This window comes from Sander lucioperca, chromosome 4 (assembly GCF_008315115.2).
Source record: "Sander lucioperca isolate FBNREF2018 chromosome 4, SLUC_FBN_1.2, whole genome shotgun sequence".
Taxonomy (NCBI): Eukaryota; Metazoa; Chordata; class Actinopteri; order Perciformes; family Percidae; genus Sander; species Sander lucioperca.
In genome coordinates this window covers 11,529,242-11,552,628 of record NC_050176.1, presented here as the reverse complement: position 1 = coordinate 11,552,628, position 23,387 = coordinate 11,529,242, and the positions used below count along the sequence as shown (strand labels likewise).

The window sequence follows — 23,387 nt, the reverse complement described above, 5'->3', positions numbered from 1 at the left end:
GTAGCTGTAGGGATCTCCTATTTATAGCTTGGGTGTTGTTCATGGGCATGGGTCCTTTTATAAATTCAGATTTTTACCAACACAAGCTCACATTATTATTGAAATAAGATATTCAGATGCAAATCTATGTGAAATTGTGCCTTTTGATGATCCTGATTAAAAAAAAAAAAGACCCTCGGGCATCTGCTACACTCGCCCTGTAGCTTGCCTACACCAGGTGTGGGGCAAGGATGACATATGCTGTTGGAGGATTCTGACTGTAAAGGTCGTTGGTACACAGACAGTATGAGGCTCTGTGTGTTTTAAAAAGATTGTCTTTTCTTTCCTGTGATTCATTTACCACCATGCACGGCAGTCTGCGATCTGTTTAGAAGTCTTGCCAGCTAGACCGCGCCGCGCGTGCGTTTAATTCTGACCAACATTTCTAAAAATAGCTCGCGGTTGACGTCACTAGCCAAACGTGTATCAGTCGCTTGGCGGCGGGAGGGTGTTTTTTGGGGAAGAGATGGGGGGGGCATTCCTGTCAACCGCTGCTTACAGCCAATAGATATCCTCGCATTCACCGAGATTCCCACGGTTCTGCCGCGCCAAGCCAATGGAGGACAGCAATCGGAGAAAGTGGGCGCGTATGTCGTCGGGAGGAAAATAATCGCTGATGTTCCCGTCGCTTGCTATTTGTAGGGCGGTGGGACGCTGCCGTTGTTGATGGATTACGAAGGGCCAATCAGAGCGATCCGTGGCACAGCGCCGTAGAAAGGTGGCCAATCCGTAGCAAGGCTTAAGCTGTCAATCAACCCGGTTCTGGCAAGTAGGCGGGACGTTCGCTCGGCTGTAGTTCCGTCATCTCGCTTGTCTCCGAGCCTGCAGGGGGCCAATGTTGATTTGGGCGAATTCCCGTCGTTGTCGACCCTGCCAAGGATTCATTTTTAAAAGCTGGGTTCGGTAACGAAAAGTGGCAGGCTTTTGATTGAGAATATTGCATTCCCGTCGTCGGTATAGCTGTTTTTTTTGGGCTGGGGGAGAGGTGGGGAGCCGGGGGGGCCTCGCTCGGAGGGGGCTGCAAGGAGGGACAGGAGAAGACTGAATCCTCCGTGTTCAGGCCAAATGCGCCGAGGTCGGCCTGGCAGTCCAGTGGAGCCCCAGTGACCGAGATACCACAACGATAGCTCCCCGTGGATTTAAACACTATATCAGTCGCCGGTGGTTGATGACCGTGGAGTGAGTGAGCCCGCTGCACTATACCGTTATCGTCTCGCCGTGGCACCCCATCACCAGCTGTCAGGCTATCAAATCTCAAAATCTCGGAGTAACTGTTACAGCTGGATTTAAGAAATACCGTTCAGACCTAATCGAGCTTAGACCGGCTTGACAAGTCTGTAGGGCGGCCAAAAAGCCACGCTTCGCCCGTTGACAAGTTGTCATCATGGGCAACGCGCCCACGGCCAGGAAGGGCAGCGAGATGGAAAGCGGTGGGTACCGTCGCCAGTACACACTACTCCTGAGCAGCACCTGCTCGGTTACAGACTCATGAAATGATCAGAGACGATGTGATACAGCAGGCAATGTTAGCTTTACATAACAAGCCATACACTGCTATTAGAGGCCTATTCTTGCTTTCCCATTCACTGAGATCCACTTGTATTTCCATGACAAGTCCTTGTTGCAAACGAATTAGCTTGTGCCATGCAAGCTCCCAAGAATCTACATTAGAATATAGGAGCATTGTATGTGCAGTGCATGTAGGTGAAAAGGGAATCTCTCTTCAAATGAGGCTCAGACGTACTGTTCAGTTTTAAACTTTGTTTTCAATTTGATTTTAGTGGATGCATAGGTAGGGTGAAGCAGGATGTAGAGCTTTTTCCATAGCCACATCTCTGTATGAGCTGCAAAACAGCCAACAGCAATTGTCTGCTAGCATTTTGGAAAATTCACATGTACTGAAATATTGGCAACATCCCAACACTCTGTGTCTGCTGTACTATAAGCCCAATGTAAGGTTGCTATTATGAAGAAGAATTAATGTATGCTAATGTCTGAGGCCACTGGACTGTTGTATTTATTGAAGTAGTTAGTTACTAAGGCTTTTGTTTTTATAAGGACATATAAGGTACAGACTATTCTTTTTATTTATAGCAACAGTGAGGCATAAACAATGCATATGTTAGTGTCTATAACATACTTAAGTCAGTCTGGGTATTGGCTGCCTGTGCTGGATACCATGTATGCTGCAACCATGCATTGCCATTGAAACAGTGTCCTATCAACCAGATATGTTTTTCAAAGAGTTTATGAAATATGATTTTAGAAGTGCTGAGGTATCCTACTATTTATTTTCTGGTTTCTTTCACTATTTACACAAACTACTAAAGCCTTTCTTGTGATTTTGTCTTCCACAGTCAAGGAGTTCCTTGCTAAAGCCAAAGAGGACTTTCTCAAGAAGTGGGAGAACCCTGCACAGGTTAGTGTTCATCTAACACAACAGGGATGTGACATATTTTCTGCATGAATTTGCATGCATAGGTGTTTTTCATTCCAAATCTGTGTGACCAAAATATATCAAATTTATATGTGGTATGCTCTCTACGATTCCTCTTAAATAGTCGTCGCTAAGCATGGGCCGTTATACGATTCTGACGGTATGATAAACTTTAGCATAAAAATATCACAGTTTCACGGTATTGCAGTATTGCAATTACATCTTTAAAATGTATTATTTTTTTTAAATGTCTGGGTAAAAAACATATAACTTATACCTTAGGAACGGTATGGCGGAAAATTTTAGTGGTTTTGAAACCTTGACTTTTTCAAACCACTGTATACCTTGAAACTGGTAACTGTCATCGCTATTGGAATTTCACTTGTTTTCTATATTTATTGTGCACCACAAATTGGTATGTTTTTTTTCTGTTCCTGCACCTTTAGGTAAATGTAATTTTCTGTATATTTGTATGGTGACATGAAGCAAGTGGCTCGTAAAATATGTGGGTTGATGATTGAGTTTTATCATTTATTAATTTAGATTAAAATCATGTTCTTCCAAGTCTTATCTTTTCTCACATTCCTGTTGTCCAAGTTATTATAATGTTTTTGTTACATGTGTGAAGTTTTGTCGAATGTAATGGATAGCATTGCATTGAACATTAAATTGCCTATTTTACATGTAATATTTTATATTCCTGTTATGTGTTTTAGAAAAAATATTCTTGCTTTAAGACATATTTTACAGACACCGATAAGAAAATTAAAATACATGTAAGAGCTGTATCATGGTTCTTTACATTGTAGAGTATATCTATCTTTCTCTTTGACTCACAAAGTTATGAAAAATAACACACTTTAAAAAAAAATATATAAACTTTATATCGATGATCTCAATCAGGACAGCTTTTACAGGCTTACAAAATAGTATTAAATATGACTGTGATTTATATTAATATTCTGTACAGTATATGTACAACATATCCAGTATGTACATATATGTATTGAATACTATAAACATAAACCATAAATACCATGTTTCCTATACTATACAGTCATTAGTCTATAGCATGTAGAGTATGCACATGTCCCACTCACATACATGTACACTCAGGCATTTGCTTGTCTGTACAAAAACATACATAATATAAAATAGATAGTACATGTAAGCATAGGACACATTAGAAAATAAACATTCACTTCCCACCCTACATCCCTCACATCCCATTTTCACAAAAAAACAACTAACCCTTTTTTTTTTGTTTTGTCTGTTTAGAACACTGCTGGCCTGGAGCAGTTTGAGAGGTTGAAAACCCTGGGCACGGGCTCATTTGGCCGTGTGATGCTGGTGAAGCACAAAGAAACGGGACAGCATTATGCCATGAAGATCCTCAACAAGCAGAAGGTCAGTCTGGGTCAGGAGGGTCACAGTGGGATGGAGGGTGTTAAAACATGACATGTCATTTTACGAAACTTGCAAGATGGTCATAGAAAATATGGAAATTGTACTAAAAGGGCTTCAAACATTTGTGGATATTGGAAAAAAAAAACCCTCTTTGTATGCTGGTGTAAAGATGCAGAGACTCAAATACAGGTGCAAGCCTTTTTCTCCCTTTGAACCTCTTTGAACCAGCTTGTGCTGAAGCAGGCATCAGCTGGAGTGGCAGAGCTGAGGTTGTGATTTTCCATGTTGACATGTTGACTGATTTGGGTATATGGAGAGAAATAAATTATATTTTCCTCAGTTTGCAGCATTGGTCTTGTGTAGTGTTTGGTGAACTTGTATATTTGCACTTTCTCTGTGTACTTCAAATGAGAAGTAGAATTGCTAAAAGTGTTATAGGTTAGCAACAGCAGTGTGTAACTGGTTCAAACAGAATTAAGTCATATGAAACGTGTGGGTTTCATATGGTAACAAAATATGTTTTTTATGAATTAGTGTATAGTTTTTGCAAGAGTCTTTCATTTTGCAAAGGGTCTGAGGTGTTCTGCTAATTGGGTGTGTGGTTGTGCTAATTGTGTGCAGTGTTTTGAAAAACGGTCCCTGTTTTCAAAGTAGTGCTTAAGCAATCGAAAAAAAACTGTAAGAGTTCCTTATATATTCTATTTTTTATTTTTTTTACCTACTGACTTTTCACTTCAAGAGGCTGTCCTCTCTTAAAGGACTGCTTTTATATTACCCTGCTTTATAAAAGCAGCTGATGTGATTTGCCTTTTTTGATGCTACCTGCTTAGACTATAACTCAGACTATAATTTTTTTGTTCCGCTTTGCACTATAATTACTGTATATTTGTGTGTCTGATTACCAAAAGTGCAAAAACATTTGACTTTTTCCCGGTTTCACAAGAATAAAACCTTTAAACATTTTGGAAATATTGTATCTGTCATCTGGTATGTCAAGTTACCTTTAAAGCAGTAGTGTGCCAGGTGAACATAACCAGCATAAAAAAAAAGATATACTTTGAATGTAGATGCTTGCAGATGTTGGCCATGCAATACATTTAATGCCAGGCACTAAATACATTGCAATACATACATGTGCAGCCTGAATAAGGCAGATTGTGAGGTTTCAGAGCATCTATAAACTGCTAAAATTGGAAGAAAACGGATGTGTTGATACTGGAGTAAAGATTATGATGGTGATAAAACATCATTGGCAAGTACTTTTTACAACATTGAAAATATATATATATATATATATATATATATATATATATATATATATATATATCTTTTGCAGGAACGCCCTGATCACATTCACACAGTTCCACATTCATACCTGGAAGCTGCCCAGTACAACCACAGTCTGATCTGCTGGCCACTGAGCAGCTCCACTGGAGCGGTTGGAGGTTAAGGGCCTTGCTCAAGGGCACCTCAGTGGTGGTAATGAGGGAGGGACAAGCGCTGCTCTTTCACTTTCCCCACCCATATATAATATGTCATTATAGAAAAATAACAGAAATAGCTCAAAGATAATAAATAATGAATGTCCGTTACATTCAAGCCATTGCCAAATGAGTAGATACAAAGCTAATTAAGACTATCAGCTCCACACAACTCTCTCTGTATTTCTCAGTATGGCTATGTTCAGAAGATTGTGTCGTGCGGTGACTTTCCCGCGCAGAAACTCGAGTGAAGATAATTACCTCTTCTGAAGAGTTCATCATGTTTTTTTAATCCTCCGTGTCCTCCTTGGCTACTAGCAACTGTGTGGTGGGGGTGAAGCGTGTCACGGAAGGCTTGTGTCATGTGGATGCACAGACATAATTGTTGTCATTACTTAGAATTCCTCATGGGGGAGAAAGAAACTACGCACTATAGCTTTAAAGAGACCTATGATTATGCTGCTCTGATAAAACAATAGTTTATTCTTCTTAAAACATGATTTCGTAGCCGGGTTGGCTCTGGGTAGAGCAGGCGCACATATACTTGGAGGTTTATGCCTTGACGCAGAGGTCAAGGCTTCGAATCTGACCTGTGACAATTTCCTGCATGTCTTCTCTCCAAAAAATAATCTTAAAAAAAACAACATGATTTCTATTTTGTTATGATACAATATAAACTCCCTCTCTCTTTTTGCCTTTCAGGTGGTGAAGCTCAAGCAAATAGAGCACACCCTGAATGAGAAGAGGATTCTTCAGGCTGTCAGCTTTCCTTTTCTGGTGCGGTTAGAGTACTCGTTCAAGGTACAGAGAATTTTTGTGGGTGTGTGGACGATGAGTGACTGAGTGAGAAGGCACATTAAATCCTTAAGCTTACTTGTACGTATGTGTGGCTGGCTACCATAATGGCATACCTTACCTTATAGTAAGCGTATCATCAATATTGTGTAAATTAAATGTTGTTTTTTTTTGTACGAATAGGCCAGTTCATCTTTGCTAATAATATGTTGGATGCATGTTAATATATATTTTCAGACATATTTAAATAAAAATAAAAAAAACGACTCCAAAATAAATATCAAACAATAATTTGGCGCCCCCCCTGCAGTAACTCTGAGGACCCCCTAGAGGTCACGGTCCCCCTGTTGAAGATCTCTGGTCTAGGTCATTACCTTGAATAACATTCTCTATAACGCTTTATATTAGAGAGTCTCACCCTGACTGCAGAAGTCTCTTATTTGTGTATTTGTATGTAAAGGTTTCTGTTTGTGTTTATTTTGAGGTAATGTGGTAAATTCCTTTTTCAACTGAGAACCCAAACACTGCATGTGAAGTTTAAACCTTTAACTTTGTGTGGTGTCAAATATTCTTTAGTTAAAGGGAAAATGTGCCACCTTTTTAATGTGGATGTCTAATCAGTACTGATTGTATGTAGTAGAACTGGGACAATATGCTTTTGTCCCGATTCGATTTTTTCACGATACGTGGGTGCTGTTTCGATATACATTTATTGCGATTCTAGAAGTATTGTGATTCGATAGTATTGAGTATTGCGATTTTCTTTTCCTTCTTTAACAAAAACAAAAGTTGAATAATATACTTCTAGAGACAATTTATCATGAGACATTTTTAAAAACGTATTGTTTTCTAAAAATAATGTCAGTCAGTCAGTCTGACATGTATTTAATTTGTAGAAAAGTACATAACATGTATTTTCTGCATTTTGTGCTTCCTGTCTGTTTTGCTGGAAACTGATATGATATAGTTGCCATCGGCGGTACCATATAAACAAAAAAAATGTAGGTGAATCATTGGTAAAAAAATAAATAAAAAATATCTAGGGAAAAGAATTTTTTACGACAGTATCCAGCTAAAACTGCCCATGCTGTGTTCATTGCAGCAGAATTATTTCATTTCTGAAATAAAGCAGATTTTGTCGCTGCAGCGGGCTAAGCCATATCCCTCATTCAGATCGATAAGAGATAAGGTTGAAAATCACCAAGCAGGGCTCCAGACTAACTTGTTTCACTAGGAGCACAGTGGCCCCCAACTGAAAATTTTAGGGGCGCAACCAGAAAATTTAAGGGGACACACCGTAAATCAACATGCTAACCAAATATTCACATTTCTACTAATTTCCACTGTATTACTAATAAATACTTTGATAATAGATGCAGAAATTACAATGTGCTGTTTCAAATGCAGTGTCACTTTTGAAGATGCAACATAGAAGGTTAACCGACAGCACCATTGTTGTCATGAAAAAAAAAAAAAAATATATATATATATATATACAGTGAGGAAAATAAGTATTTGAACACCCTGCTATTTTGCAAGTTCTCCCACTTAGAAATCATGGAGGGGTCTGAAATTGTCATCGTAGGTGCATGTCCACTGTGAGAGACATAATCTAAAAACAAAAATCCAGAAATCACAATGTATGATTTTTTAACTATTTATTTGTATGATACAGCTGCAAATAAGTATTTGAACACCTGAGAAAATCAATGTTAATATTTGGTACAGTAGCCTTTGTTTGCAATTACAGAGGTCAAACGTTTCCTGTAGTTTTTCACCAGGTTTGCACACACTGCAGGAGGGATTTTGGCCCACTCCTCCACACAGATCTTCTCTAGATCAGTCAGGTTTCTGGGCTGTCGCTGAGAAACACGGAGTTTGAGCTCCCTCCAAAGATTCTCTATTGGGTTTAGGTCTGGAGACTGGCTAGGCCACGCCAGAACCTTGATATGCTTCTTACAGAGCCACTCCTTGGTTATCCTGGCTGTGTGCTTCAGGTCATTGTCATGTTGGAAGACCCAGCCTCGACCCATCTTCAATGCTCTAACTGAGGGAAGGAGGTTGTTCCCCAAAATCTCGCAAAACATGGCCCCGGTCAACCTCTCCTTAATACAGTGCAGTCGCCCTGTCCCATGTGCAGAAAAACACCCCCAAAGCATGATGCTACCACCCCCATGCTTCACAGTAGGGATGGTGTTCTTGGGATGGTACTCATCATTCTTCTTCCTCCAAACACGGTTAGTGGAATTATGACCAAAAAGTTCTATTTTGGTCTCATCTGACCACATGACTTTCTCCCATGACTCCTCTGGATCATCCAAATGGTCATTGGCAAACTTAAGACGGGCCTTGACATGTGCTGGTTTAAGCAGGGGAACCTTCCGTGCCATGCGTGATTTCAAACCATGACGTCTTAGTGTATTACCAACAGTAACCTTGGAAACGGTGGTCCCAGCTCTTTTCAGGTCATTGACCAGCTCCTCCCGTGTAGTTCTGGGCTGATTTCTCACCTTTCTTAGGATCATTGAGACCCCACGAGGTGAGATCTTGCATGGAGCCCCAGTCCGAGGGAGATTGACAGTCATGTTTAGCTTCTTCCATTTTCTAATGATTGCTCCAACAGTGGACCTTTTTTCACCAAGCTGCTTGGCAATTTCCCCGTAGCCCTTTCCAGCCTTGTGGAGGTGTACAATTTTGTCTCTAGTGTCTTTGGACAGCTCTCTGGTCTTGGCCATGTTAGTAGTTGGATTCTTACTGATTGTATGGGGGGGACAGGTGTCTTTATGCAGCTAACAACCTCAAACAGGTGCATCTAATTTAGGTAGAAAATAGTTAAAAAATCATATATTGTGATTTCTGGATTTTTTTTTTAGATTATGTCTCTCACAGTGGACATGCACCTACGATGACAATTTCAGACCCCTCCATGATTTCTAAGTGGGAGAACTTGCAAAATAGCAGGGTGTTCAAATACTTATTTTCCTCACTGTGTATATATATATATATATATATATATATATATATATATATATATATATATACAGTGCTGCTCATAAGTATTCATACCCATGGTCAAGTTGACTAAAAAGAGGAATAAAAAAATCATCTTTTGGAAATTGATCTTAATGCCTTAATTAAAAAAATGAGGAAAAATCCGACCTTTTAAGGACACCAATTTTTTTTTGTGAATTAATAATGTATTGTAAATAAATAAATGTTCTTCCTTAAAATACAGGGGCCATAATTATACATACCCCTATGTTAAGGAAGGCAGATTTTTATTTTTAAAGGCCAGTTATTTCATGGATCCAGGATACTATGCATCCTGATAAAGTTCCCTTGGCCTTTGGAATTAAAGTAGCCCCACATCATCACATACTCTTCACCATACCTAGAGATTGGCATGGTTTTATTTCAGTTAGCCTAATAGCTGGTTTGATTTGCATTGATATGGATCTTATCTCAGTTAGCTATTAGGCTGAACTGAAATAAAACCATGCCAATCTCTAGGTATGGTGAAGGGTATGTGATGATGTGAGGCTATTTTAATTCCAAAGGCCAAGGGAACTTTATCAGGATGCATAGTATCCTGGATCCATGAAATAACTGGCCTTTAAAAATAAAAATCTGCCTTCCTCTATGGGAATTTAACATAGGGGTATGTATAATTATGGCCCCTGTATTTTAAGGAAGAACATTTATTTATTTACAATACATTATTCATTCACAAAACAAATTGGTGTCCTTAAAGGTCAGATTTATCCTAATTTTTTTAATTAAGGCATTAAGATCAATTTCCAAAAGATGATTTTTTTTATTCCTTTTTTTAGTCAACTTTAGCATGGGTATGAATACTTATGAGCAGCACTGTATATATATACAGTCATGTGAAAAAATTAGGACACCCATGCTAAAAAAAAATCCAATCTTTAAGGACACCAATTTTCTTTGTGAATGAATAATGTATCGTAAATAAATAAATGTTCTTCCTTAAATTACAGGGGGCATAAGTAAGTACACCCCTATGTTAAATTCCCATAGAGGCAGGCAGATGTTTATTTTTAAAGACCAGTTATTTCATGGATCCAGGATACTATGCATCCTGATAAAGTTCCCTTGGCCTTTGGAATTAAAATAGCCCCACATCATCACATACCCTTCACCATACCTAGAGATTGGCATGGGGTACTTTCCATAAAATCATCTCTCAATTCAAATCAAACCAGCTATTAGGCTAACTAAAATAAAACCATGCCAATTTTTTTGGATTTGGTTTCATCCACAGATCGGCAAGTAGCACTCGTAGCACTCTCCAAAATACTGCTTTGCCTGAGTGGGTAGCATGCTAATGGGTAGCATCAACCTGAGTAACGTTAATTAGCTCGTAGGTGGTAGCTCAAGCTTGACGTGCTTCGGTGATATTTTAATTCGGCTTTACACAAAGTGCATGTGGCTTTCGACTTGTCTACGAGCCGTCCGGGAGTTTTGGAAAATTAAAAGCACCATTCAGAATCGTGTTGCTGCTGTCTTTCTCCATCATGCCTGCAGCAGGAGGAAGTATGGCAGCTTGATGATAAGTAACGGTGAGGCAAAGGGACAAAATAGTAGCCTGTTAGGCACGACGCGAAGCCGAGTGAAGTGTAAAATAAATTAATAAATGCCGGCATGTGATTAATGTGATTACGCGTTATGCTCGGCCCTTAATCGCATCGCATCGCATGACAGCCCTAATAAATATATATATATATATATATATATATATATATACACACCAGCTCTAGTCTACAATTACAATGAATTCAACTTAAAATTAAACGTGCGTTGTTTAGGCTACTACTGAACCAATATTGGTACCGATACCTGAAATTCGGTTCCGTTACCCAACGGTACCTTTTTTTTGGTACTTTCCCTCTATAATTACAAAACAGTTATTTCAGTTGTAAAAATTATTATCAAACCTATTTATCCTATGTACTTAGAACATTATGTTATTTTATTAGAATATGTTACACTCTAAAGAAATTAAACAAAAATAAAATAAAACCCCTCCCTCTCTCCTCCCAAACCTACCCCTACTACCTATTAAATTGAATAATTATTAATTTCTTACTCACTGTAAATTTTAGTCTTGTATTTGTATATTCTTTTTTAGCCTGTTTTATTTTCATGACCGTTTTTAATTGCTCTTTAATGTTTCATGTAAAGCACTTTGAATTGCCATGTTGCTGCCTTGCCTTACAACCTCATCCTGTCAGTCAGTCACCAGGGCACAGAAACCACTGTTGTGCCTGCTTAGGAAGTGTAACGTCAACAGCACCGCGACAGCTTTTGGCTCTCCATTAATATCATATCGCAACAAACGCTGTCTGCGTGAAGTTTTGAAAAACTGTAACCACACTTGAAATCACTTTATCGGCATTTCCGTGACTGTCACTTCAACAAAACTGCAGAGCCGACGTAGTTTGCACCGTCCGCAGCTATGCGTGTGTGTGCGCGAGTGTGTTTGTGTCAGAGCTCCACTCTCTGTCAATTTTCAGATAAGCTTGAGCTTACGCGCTCTCAGGTACCAAAATTTCGACGTTTATCGTGTAAAAAAGGGGACAAATTTACTGGTCGCACATGTGCGACTGGATGTAAAATTCAGTCTCACACTCTCAAATTTTGGTCGCAGAATGCAACCATTTGGTCGCAGTCTGGAGCCCTGCCAAGGTGTCTCTTAAGGTCCAGACACACCAACCCGATTATCGGCCGTTGGACAGCCTGCCGAGGTCAGTGACTCAAGTCTACTCGTTGTGTTCCGTGCCATCGTCAGTCGGAGGAGCTGTTTTGATTTGACTTGTTGAATCGGAAGGTGGGCAGTCGGACTCAATGACCAATCTGATTGGTGGAGTGCTAACCCGGAAATGACAAGCGGGATGAGCGTGACTAGAGTCTCTCAAAATCTGATGAAAATCTTTTAAACTGACCTTTGTCAATCTGAAATGAAGACAGATTCAGCAACTGCATGGCCTATTTCTCGCTTAAAATGTTTTCAGAAACACGTTTAGGTGAACTATTTTCGTAAAATATGAGATCGTATTCCGACTGAGCCGCCATGATGGTCTGGCTTTGAAATTCTGCAGAAGCCAGACCCACGTGATGTGCTCGTCCAATCATCTGCCAGTTTTAATTTTTTGGGCGACAAGACAGATTAGCACTGCCTGCTGTTATGGCGACGTATTACGTCTCGCGCACACGCAGAGCGTACGCTTCGGTGTGTTCTGTGGCACTTTTTTGACCAACTCGGGGAGGCCTTTTCTGCCGAAGGTCGGTCATTGGTTTGGTGTGTCAGAGTCTTAAAAAGAAAAAATAACTGCCTTAGGCCACAATGTACAAAAAGGTGGAGAATTTCTTAAACTGAGAAAATAAAGTGTGAGGGAATTTATTTCATATTTACAAAATTAAAAGTGTATTAACATTTATCCAGTATACAGTAGTTCATATTGCATATATATATATATATATATATGGGCGTAAAATGTCAATTTTAACACTCCAAATGAATAATTTATATAGTACCTATTGTTGTTTTTTGTAAAAACTGCTATCTCTTTATTCTTGTCAACGTTTAACTCTAGGTAATTCCTGATGCAATAATCTGTCAATTTACAATCTCATCCTGATCATCACTTTCATCATCATTGACAATTAATTCTATCAGGGGTGTGTCATCTGCAATTATAGAGTGAAATGAGCCACAAATTCAACATTTTCACACCCTAGCTTTGTTGTTGGCTGGCTGTACCCGTACAGGCTAACCCATCTGATGGCCATACTCCAATTAAAGCCTTATTCAGGTTAAGCTGTTTAGATGCTCATTGGATGCCCTGGATTTGAATATCCTTGATGCCTCAAATAAACCTATTAACAGAATTTTCCTGTCCACGTATCTCGCCCTGCTCACTGAGAAGAGTCAACAACAAAAACATATTAACTTGGCTTAGTTAAAGTTATTCGACTATTCAAATTGCATTTGCAGGTGTCAACCAAGGGTTGATGCATATATTGTACAAGTGAGGCAGGCTGCAGTATAGGTCATAAATCCTGTCCCCTCCATCTTAGCAAATGGGACATGGGCCAAACTAAAAAATCAAAGTCCACATAAAATACATTTTTCCTAAAGATGGTATTTCTTAGCAAGCTGATGTTTGTTCAAGTCTTAATTTTTTCTGATAAGTTTGGTTTTTATTTGTTATTTGATGCTATAAAAACGAGGTGAAACGTCATGATTGAACGTCTGTGATTGACTTGCGATTGGTCTGGCGGGGGTTCGATACCACGATGCACTGCCCGATCACTACTGCGCAGACTCTGGCTCTGAAATTACAAAATGGTAGCACCCGAATCTGAAATATTTTGGCTTCACTTTTGTGCAGTGGGAGCAAGTGGAGACGCGTGGTCCATCTTTATGTACCGATAAGCATGTGAAGAATGAAATCCTCCTTGACAATATAAAGCTAGTGTTATTTATCTCGGTTAAAGGGTCTAAAGAACATATGATTTGTACACCAGGTTTTGGAAATATAACACAATGTATAATAGACACATATGGTATGGTAATAACTGAAATAAATCAGTGGATTTGTTTTATATAGACCCAGAAAATACTGTTTCCATGTCGTCTAGTTGCCCATCCTGTATGTGTATGTGCGTTAATATATGTGTGTATGTGAGTTAGTGTCACTAACAGGCCCTCTGTCTTCCCTTCCCCAGGACAACACTAACCTCTACATGGTGATGGAATATGTACCAGGTGGAGAGATGTTCTCCCACCTACGGAGAATTGGCAGATTTAGGTTAGTGTCTTAGCAATGGAGTTAACATGAAGTTTACAGCCAGAAGCAATGTAATAGGCACATACAGAGGTAACTTGTGGAGCTCTGTACTCTCAATTCAGCTCTGTTATCCTCTATTTTATTCTCTTGTAGTCAATTTTATTTTATTCTATACAACTCTGTTCTCTTCAGGTCTGTTTTAGCTATGTTGACCTCTGTACTGTACTCTCCACTAAACGGCTCTTTTTCTGTCAATCTCTGTGTGTGTGTGTGTGTGTGTGTGTGTGTGTGTGTGCGTGTGCGTGTGCGTGTGCGTGTGCGTGTGTGTGTGCAGTGAGCCTCACGCTCGGTTCTACGCTGCTCAGATCGTTCTAACCTTTGAGTATCTGCACGCTTTGGACCTGATCTACAGAGACCTGAAACCTGAAAATCTGCTCATAGACCAACAGGGCTACATACAGGTAAACAACACCTGATGCAATAATATACAAAAGCTGATCATAAATTAATTACTCAAAATGTCCGCAGGTATTCATATAATTTGTCTGCAAAGGCCCACATAAGGTCTTAATTAATCTTTATATTATACATCAGTGGGAGTTCCCAAGTAATGCTAAACAATGTCACCTACTCTTGTGATGGCTGACATTAGTCTCGCATTGCCAGACCTTCCTCTACAGCGCTGCAGAGGAGGGTCTGGCTAGTCCACACTGCTTTCGGGATAGGAGAAAAACGTGCTCTGGTTTATTGGCATTTCTTTAAACTAATCACAACCGCCTTGAGGGGCGCTAAGCGCCGGACGCATTGACAGTGCTTCTGCAAAATAGCTTCTGGAAGGAACTTGTTTTGGTGAAACATATACATTCAAATGTCATGCAACAGAAAACTCAGATTCAACAGATAGTCTAGCTAGCTATCTGGATTTACCCCGCAGAGATCTGAGGAGCAGTTAACCATAGTCCTCATAGATCGACTGGAGTTTAAAATGCCAACCCAAAGAAAGCGGAAGGTGTGGGATATCCGGACTAAAAAGGAGGACATCCAGTTGAATTTCCGGCGGCACATGAACAATCCTGGAAGTGGAACACCGTCGATATAGACTAGCTGACATTGACATTGATGGCTGTTGAGGCTTTCTAAACATGCAGGCTGAGCCAGCTCTGTGTGTTTGCTGGGAATTCTCCTCACCCCTTAAATTTTCCACCTACAGCCAAATCCCCCTATAATTTCCTGCTGTGCACTGTACCCATGGTTTAGTTTGTCCAAAACCCGAGTTAACATCGGTGCAGCATTTGAGAGATGCCAATGCAGTTGAATTCATATTTATTTGGTCTGCACCTACAATTATTTTCATGATCAGTTCATCTGCAGTTTTTTGCCCCAATGAATAGATTAATTGTTTGGTCTTTAAACAACAGAAAACTGTGAAAAATGGTCATCGCAATTTCCTAGAGCCCAACATGATATCATTACATGTCTTTTCTTGTGTGACCAAAGCCAAAGACATTTAGTTTACAATGTAAGACAAAGAAAAGGAATCTGGAACCATAAAATCTTGAAAATAACATAAGGAAGGGATACTGTCCGACGAGGTATCCATTAATTCCTGGATTATGGACACCTCGAAGGTCAATATCTCACTTATAATATCATGGTCACCAGTGTTGTAATGTAACGGAGTACAAATACTTCGTTACTGTACTTAAGTAGAAATTTCACGTATCTGTACTTTACTTCGCTATTTAAATTTATGTCAACTTTCACTTTTCCTCCACTACATTTCCTAGATAAAATGTATACTTTTACTCCGTTATATTTCCACTAAGCATCTTCGTTACTCGTTACTAAAAAAATTAAATTAGAAGAAATGTGTGCGACTGCAATAAGGGAGGTTTGGCGAATCACTGCTCCTAGATTGCATTACGCACGCTCCGCACGCCGCGTGCTCTATTTCAGCGCTTGTTTGTTGCTAAAGGAGGAGGAGGACGCACAACTGAAACCGCCATGGAAGCACGAGCACCTACTGGAGGACCTCCCCTTATCGTAGACGACCACCCCGACGATAGTGGTGAACTCGGTGAACAGGGTAGTGGTGAAGATAACGTCATACACCCGTGGCCATATTTGCAAGAAATGTTTCTGTACATTGGAATGAAAGATTCTTCCTACTAGATGATTAAGAAGATATGGGAACCCTGAATATGCTTTATGCTTTACTATAAGAAAGCCACAATAAAGTTCACAATAAAAGTTCTAACCGCTTGCTTTTAAAAAAAAAAAGAAAAAAAAACAAAACTTTTTACTTTTACTTCAAATACTTAAGTACATTAAATATCAGACAATTACTTTTGATACTTAAGTACAGTATATATCAGATACTTTAAGACTTTTACTTAAGTAATATTCTAAAAGGTAACTTTCACTTCTACCAGTCTTTTTCTAGTACGATACTTGTACTTTTACTCAAGTATTGCTTTCTAGTACTTTATACAACACTGATGGTCACTTACCAAAAAAATAAATATTTTCATTCATATTGCAATCAAATTCAAACATTTTTCACAAGCCATGACTTTCCAGTTTTCTGTTTGCCGTACAACTAGTTGCATGCAGTTTAGCAGTGCATTGCATGAAAATAAGATGACAGATTATTTAAATAAACAGAACATTTTGAAATGTATTGATGCATATTTAGAAAGATGGGTGTCCCAGAAATACAAACAATATAAATGTGTTTGTCCCACCCCTCAATCCGTGATCTCACACATACATGAAAGTGTCTAGAAACTGTCAACAACTACCCAGAGAGTGCACAAGCGCAACTATGATGCCATTGTGTATTTTGCAATTATCTGCATTTGCGGAGTTGTGTGCTGGCACACTGAGGCTGTCTTGTAGCACTGATTATGTTGCCCTCTAGTGGTAAACAGTGAAATAACAACAGAGGAAAGATTCCATTGTTTCCCCAAGATCCTTGCTCTACTCCCTCTCTGTTCCTCTGTCTATCATTTGTCTCTCCTTTCTGCTGCCTGTCATCTGCTAAAACTCAGCCGGGCACTTTGAGATTGCGTCTGCTTATTTTGTTCGTTGTCTTACTCTCAATATTTGTCAAATGCTCTTTCTTTTCCTCTCTCAGGTGACAGATTTTGGCTTTGCCAAACGTGTAAAGGGCCGGACCTGGACACTGTGTGGCACCCCAGAATATCTGGCCCCAGAGATTATTCTCAGCAAGGTGAGCCACCATAGTTTTTTTTATCTTGTGAACTGTCCGCTGTGTTTCCTTTCAAAACGAGATATTCTGCTTTTGAACAAGCAGTGATACCAACTTGTTGCACAACACATTACAACGCTTTTCTTACAGGATAGTTGTTCATTTGAAGAATTATAACACATGGTTGCTGTTATTTCAGAAGTATTGATTCAAAACTTAAAGTGGTATTCATGGTCCTGCGAGCCAGAGGATGTTGATTTAGGATTTCAAACCACGCTGGACATGTGGGTTAAAGGAGCATCTATGGAGCACACACAACTCAGATGTTCCTCAAAACAAAATGTAAACAGTGAAACGCATGCATCAAAGGACATTTTTAAAATGTTTAACATGCTGTTGTTAACTACTGCATTTGACAGTGTATCACGTGGTGGGGAACAAAGCTGTGCAAATATTTGTCAAGGGTTGACTAGATGTTGTTTGGTGCTATGTAAATACGATCATCATGTAGGATTTCCTTGAATAGTTCTCATCTTCATAATATCACAAAAAAAAAAATGTCATTACTGCTAACGACATGCTGTATATAACAATCATATATTTTCCCTCTGAACCTCTAGATGGGTTGCACAGACTATGTTAGAAAATTAAGATGTATAGGATGAATGAAATTTAATAACAAACATACACATAAACAACAATTAATAAAAACATTTTCAAAAACAACATTTAAAATGTTATCTTGATTAACCGTCTATAATAATCTCTTGTTCTCTCTCCTTTCCTCCTTCCTTACATCCACCAGGGGTATAACAAGGCTGTAGACTGGTGGGCGCTGGGCGTACTCGTCTATGAGATGGCAGCAGGGTACCCGCCTTTCTTTGCTGACCAGCCCATTCAGATCTATGAAAAGATCGTATCAGGGAAGGTGAGCCTGACTCTCTGAATACTACTTTGTCCTGCATTTAATATCTATTTGTAACATTTGGAGTATACCCACGCCTCATCCACAGTCCCTGACTTCTTTCTTCTGGTTTATTGTAGACAATGTTTCAGTTTGGTTTATTTTCATAGTATAGCTCAATTTTAGGAATAAACAAAAATGTTTAAGAATTAATCCTCAGCGGCAACTTCAGTTTTGGGTCAAGCATGCCTCTGTACACTTTGTAGGCAGGTACTTTACATAATACAGTATGATAGACAACTCCAATTTAGAAAATACTGCCTTCTGTCTTATTTTACTCTGACTTTTTTTCAGGCTGATAAAGACACATTCAGTTATTTTTCTGTTAGATTTCAGCCAAATGCTTCTCTATTCTGTCCTAATAATATGCTTTTATTTACGGAGACACTCTGTAATGATTCTGTTGCATGTCAGGGGTGCACACATGGGGGCAAAAAGATGCACATTGAACACAAACACACCCACTCATGCAAAGGCCTTTGCACAGTCGTCGTCCCCCCCCCCCCCCCGAGCCTCTTTTGCTGCTCTAGGCAATTAATCTATTTTGTCTGTTCCAACAACAACCATCTCTGTGTCACAGTTTTTAATGCATATTTATGTTACATAGTATACTATACTGTACGTCCAATTTTCTATATGAGGTTCATAAGCTTTAGAAACAATGTTTTTAAAAGCTTTAAACAACAAATGATATTGTTTACTTTGGCAACACCTTTAGTGAGAAGCAGTGATTGCTGTTTTTTTTTTTTTTATTTTTACTTTCCTGAGATAATTTTACAATCAGTGTCGATGCTGTGATGTCTACATTCTTAGTTTGAGTTTCTGTTCTGTTCAGCCATGTTGGATATGTTAGATAGCCGTACAAAATAAGACTTCTTATTGTATTTATTACAGACAGACTATTGAACAGACTGTTGTTGTCAGAATTGTAAAATACATCACTTCTTCCGGCCACCACATGGGACAGTGGTGGCCTGAAGGTTAGAGAAGCAGGTTTGTTCCTATAAATCTGGGTGGGGAAAGTGAATGAGCAGCACTTGCCTCTCCCTCATTTAAACCACCGAGGTTCCCTTGGGCAGGCCTGTGTGAATGTGTGTAACTGACTGAGTGTCAACAAGGCATTCTCAGCCATACTTACCTGCTTTAATAAAGGCTAAAATAAAATAAAAAGTTTGTGCCAGAAGATTTTACCAAGGAAACACCCATTACTGGCTATTTCAAACACAACTGTAATATATGTCATGAAGTGACGTTCAGTTTAATTATTCTTGTGTTATATCAAACAGCAGGAGTATCAAATTAGATATTTATTTGAATGTACATTTTTGTTTCAGCACATTTTGCATTTTTTCCCCAACATTATTCGTCAATCCACACACTCACACCTAGAAACTACTCTTTCTGTACATATGTATTTAAATTGTGAGAGATTCATAGACTGCATCTCAGAATTCTACTGCTGCCTCATTCTTCTTCTTGCCTTCTGTCTCAGGTGCGTTTCCCATCTCACTTCAGTTCAGACCTGAAGGACCTCCTGAGGAACCTGTTACAGGTGAAAGCAAATATCTCAGTCATTCTGATGTTAAAGCTGCCTTTTACTTTGTTGTGTGTTCTGAATTTATTCTAATGTAAAAGTGAGAAAAATGTGTCGCTATTATCCTCAGGTGGATCTAACAAAACGTTACGGCAACCTCAAGAACGGGGTCAACGACATCAAGGGACACAAATGGTTTGCAACCACTGACTGGATTGCCATCTACCAGAAAAAGGTAAGTGTGGCTGTGAGTGTAAACTTTGTAGATGTGTTAACTTCCCTTCTGTAAAGTTCTATCCTTAACTGACGCTTTTAATCGTCTTCAGGTGGAAGCTCCCTTCGTCCCCAAGTTCAAAGGACCAGGCGACACCAGCAACTTTGACGACTACGAGGAGGAGGAGATCCGCGTCTCTTTCACTGAGAAATGTGCCAAGGAGTTTGCGGAGTTCTAGAGTTAGAGAGCGAGAGAGGAAGAAAGAAGGAAGTAGGGAAAGTCAAAGGTAGGCTGGTCAAGTGGGAGACATGAGGAGAGTACTGTCTCCTGTCCAATCACAAGCACCAGCTACAAAAAGAGGGGGGGGGGAATGGGATAGAGAAGGGAAAAAGAGCAAGGACACTGACAACCAGCAGTGTTGCCTTTTCTGTTGCGTTTCTGTTGTATTTTATTTATTATTCTGTCTTATTTATGGATCCCTTTACAATGAAGGTGTGCTTCAGATTCATGAGTGTTGGGAACCCCACTTATTTAGAGTTGCCTCTAGACATTTTCACCCAAGATCTGCCCTGCTCTTTTATTTTTGCATTCATCATTTAGTCACTTTTGGGCCACATCACAGAAATCAGTCTGTTCTAATCGCCTGCAGTCTGTTGGTCATTACATGAAGCCCATTGAGTCATACAAGTTGAGGTCTCAGTCTGCACAAAGCTTTCTTAAATTTAAACTGATAACCGGCTAACTTGCTCTTTCTTTGGTGAGCAAGAGGAGCATCAAAGTGACCATTTAAATGAATCACACTCATATGCGCTTAAATAACTTATATATTTTGCAGTCCTTTTTCTTTTAAATATTTAAACCTTCACCGTTTCATATCATAGACAGCATACGTCGAGTCACTGGCATGATTGGCCAAAAGAAAAACATAAAGATGATGCATTGTGTGCTCAAACAAGTTTCGGTCAGAGAATGACACTTGTTACTTGTAACTAGATAGTAGTGACAACAATGATATCATGTCAGGCTAACAAACAAGGACATTTGGATAAGGGAACGTAAATATCTCAGTTTCAGTGGTGTTTTGAAGGAACATCATAACATAATGGTATCTCAGGTTTGAACATATCACTTAATAAGACATTTTATCAACATATAGCATTGAGATTAGCAGGTAAAGAAGATGTGTGTGACACTTGCTTATGATATAGATTTGGGAATTCAAAGTCCTGGTTAGCACTAAGAGGAACATGCAGGAAAACCAAGACTTTCGGTTAGCGTATTCCAGTTTCCCCTTCCAGAAGATTTCGTTTTGCTAACTCAACAACTCTGTTTGGTATTAAAATCACTCACTGTCTCTGCTCAGAGCTCATTTACTAGTCAAGTTGATGCGGCATTTTGAATCAACCGTTTGGCCTTTCCAACTCCAACTAAGGGAGACTATCTCAAACTGCTTCTGGCTGGTGGTCAACGGAGCACTTTGACCAGTCATTGAAGGCAGTCTGGATAGTGTGCTCTATGGTCTTTTAAAGAGACCTGTTTATGTTCATCTCCCCAGCACCCAGCTCTCCTCTTATCACTTGCAAAGTTGGACCACACTCCATGTGACAGTCTTACATGTGACAGCAAACTCTTATTTTAATCTCTGTGTTTACATGCACAGTTTAATTTAGATTTTTATGTGGTGGTGATGATGGTGTAAAGATGACTGCTACTCCATTGAACAAGTTTAAGGTAGTGGTACCTGGAGTTGATTAGAATTAGTACTGAGAAGAGACAAAAATGATCTTAGTGCACAGTATACAAGCTGCCTGTACAGTGCACGACACAGCTTTTCAGGTGTTCAATGCCTCCTTATAGCTCCTGAGCTATGATGGCAAAGGACTCAGGCAATGCCCTAAAATGGTGGTCATTGTAGGATTTGGTCATTCAGAATTTATAAAACAAAACAAAGTGACACTGGTGTCTGTTTCAAACATTCAAATGCCTTTTTCATAGCTGTTTAATGTGCCACCATAATGAAGATATTCTATTTTGGTTCAGACAGGTGCTCTGGTTTTCTGCGATTGCTTTAAAATCCAGATATTTTTGATTCACACCAGTCCTTCCTGTCCAAAACAGTTTTTAGATATGGGGAAATATAGTACAATATGGACAGTATAACTGTGCTGTAATATTACATGGCCCCAGGTTTACTGTTTGGTAATTTGATTTAAAGACAAATTAATTTCTGAATATGCACCATGTCAGCACAGCATTAGAAGAATTAATGCAGGTCTTAAAGGGCCACTCATTCAGTATTGCACTTCCATAAAACTTGCAAGAGACTTGCAGCAGAGGCCTAGATATCCAAACTATTATGCCGTGTTCACGTCATATAGGATGGACGGTAGCGATGGGAAAGATTACAATGTCCACTTGCGAGTGTTGACACCATCTGACAATTTTTCACAGGCTGAGGAGTAGTCCCCTTTACTAGATAACTGACTTTGCATGTAAAATCAATGGGGTCCAGGACCCCTCTGATGGGGCCTCAAGATGAGCTAAAGAAACAGGATCCATCTAAAGTCCCTTCATAGTGTCAGCTGATATTGTGCTTTAGTAATGTATATTCCCAAACAAAGTTAATTTTACACAAATTACCACAAACAGACTTCCTCAGTGACCCTGGGCCTTTTGGGGATCTGGGGCCCGGGGCAGTTGCCTTCTTTGCCTGGTTGGTAATACAGCCTCGCCAATGTCCAGTAAAAAGGTTTTTGACTGATTGGTTTTCTTTCAAAGAACTGAGTCACATACAAGGCAACAGACTTGTGACCAAAAGGGTCCATCCCCTCCCCTATATACTCCTACTTTTCACATTCATCTTTCTCATTGAAAGAGGTGAAACATTTGAAAGACATTTCATTGATCAATCTGAAGTCAAAATCATATTAGCAGATAGACGGGCCTGAGCTGCAAGGTGGATACATACCTACTTGTAGTTGGTTATTATGGACTTATTTACCAACCTTTTTTATTATTATTATTATTATTATTATTATTATTATTATTATTATTATGACATTGTTGTAAACCACTTGTTGAGACTTCACATTCGCTGTATTTCCTCCATGTCAAGTTTAATGTTGACTATATCATCATGGACAAAATGTTTGAAGTTATGATACAATATTAGTCTGTGTCTCCTCGATGTTTTTTGCAGTAATACAACTTCCTCTCAATGCAGGCACAATGCTGGTACATACTGTCGCACTTTTTAGGGAAATGAGACCCCAATGTAAACCATGTTAACCCCCGCCACACACACAGACACACTGCAAAAGGAAGCAAGTCACGGGAACAGTGACATAAAAACACGAAGTGTAATATTTTGCAACATGAGTATCATTCCAATAAAGTTTTACTTGTAAAATTCTACTGAACGTGGGTGTGCTTCCTGGATGTGTTTATTTGATAGTTCAGTTGCCGCAAGTTTGGGAAAGAGTGAACTGTAG

At 39.3% G+C, this 23,387-nt stretch overlaps 1 protein-coding gene across 1 annotated transcript; it reads left to right on the top strand.

Moving 5' to 3' along the window:
- The first annotated feature begins 580 nt into the window (after positions 1-580).
- Positions 581-23,305, top strand: prkacab (protein kinase, cAMP-dependent, catalytic, alpha, genome duplicate b). The gene is made up of 11 exons (XM_031289211.2): positions 581-1,469; positions 2,397-2,458; positions 3,755-3,883; positions 6,067-6,165; positions 13,912-13,994; positions 14,308-14,434; positions 17,110-17,205; positions 17,990-18,112; positions 19,641-19,700; positions 19,813-19,917; positions 20,009-23,305. Exons 1-11 carry the CDS (start codon positions 1,424-1,426, stop codon positions 20,132-20,134), a joined length of 1,056 nt encoding a protein of 351 aa, XP_031145071.1. The 5' UTR covers positions 581-1,423; the 3' UTR covers positions 20,135-23,305.
- Positions 23,306-23,387: the final 82 nt, after the last annotated feature.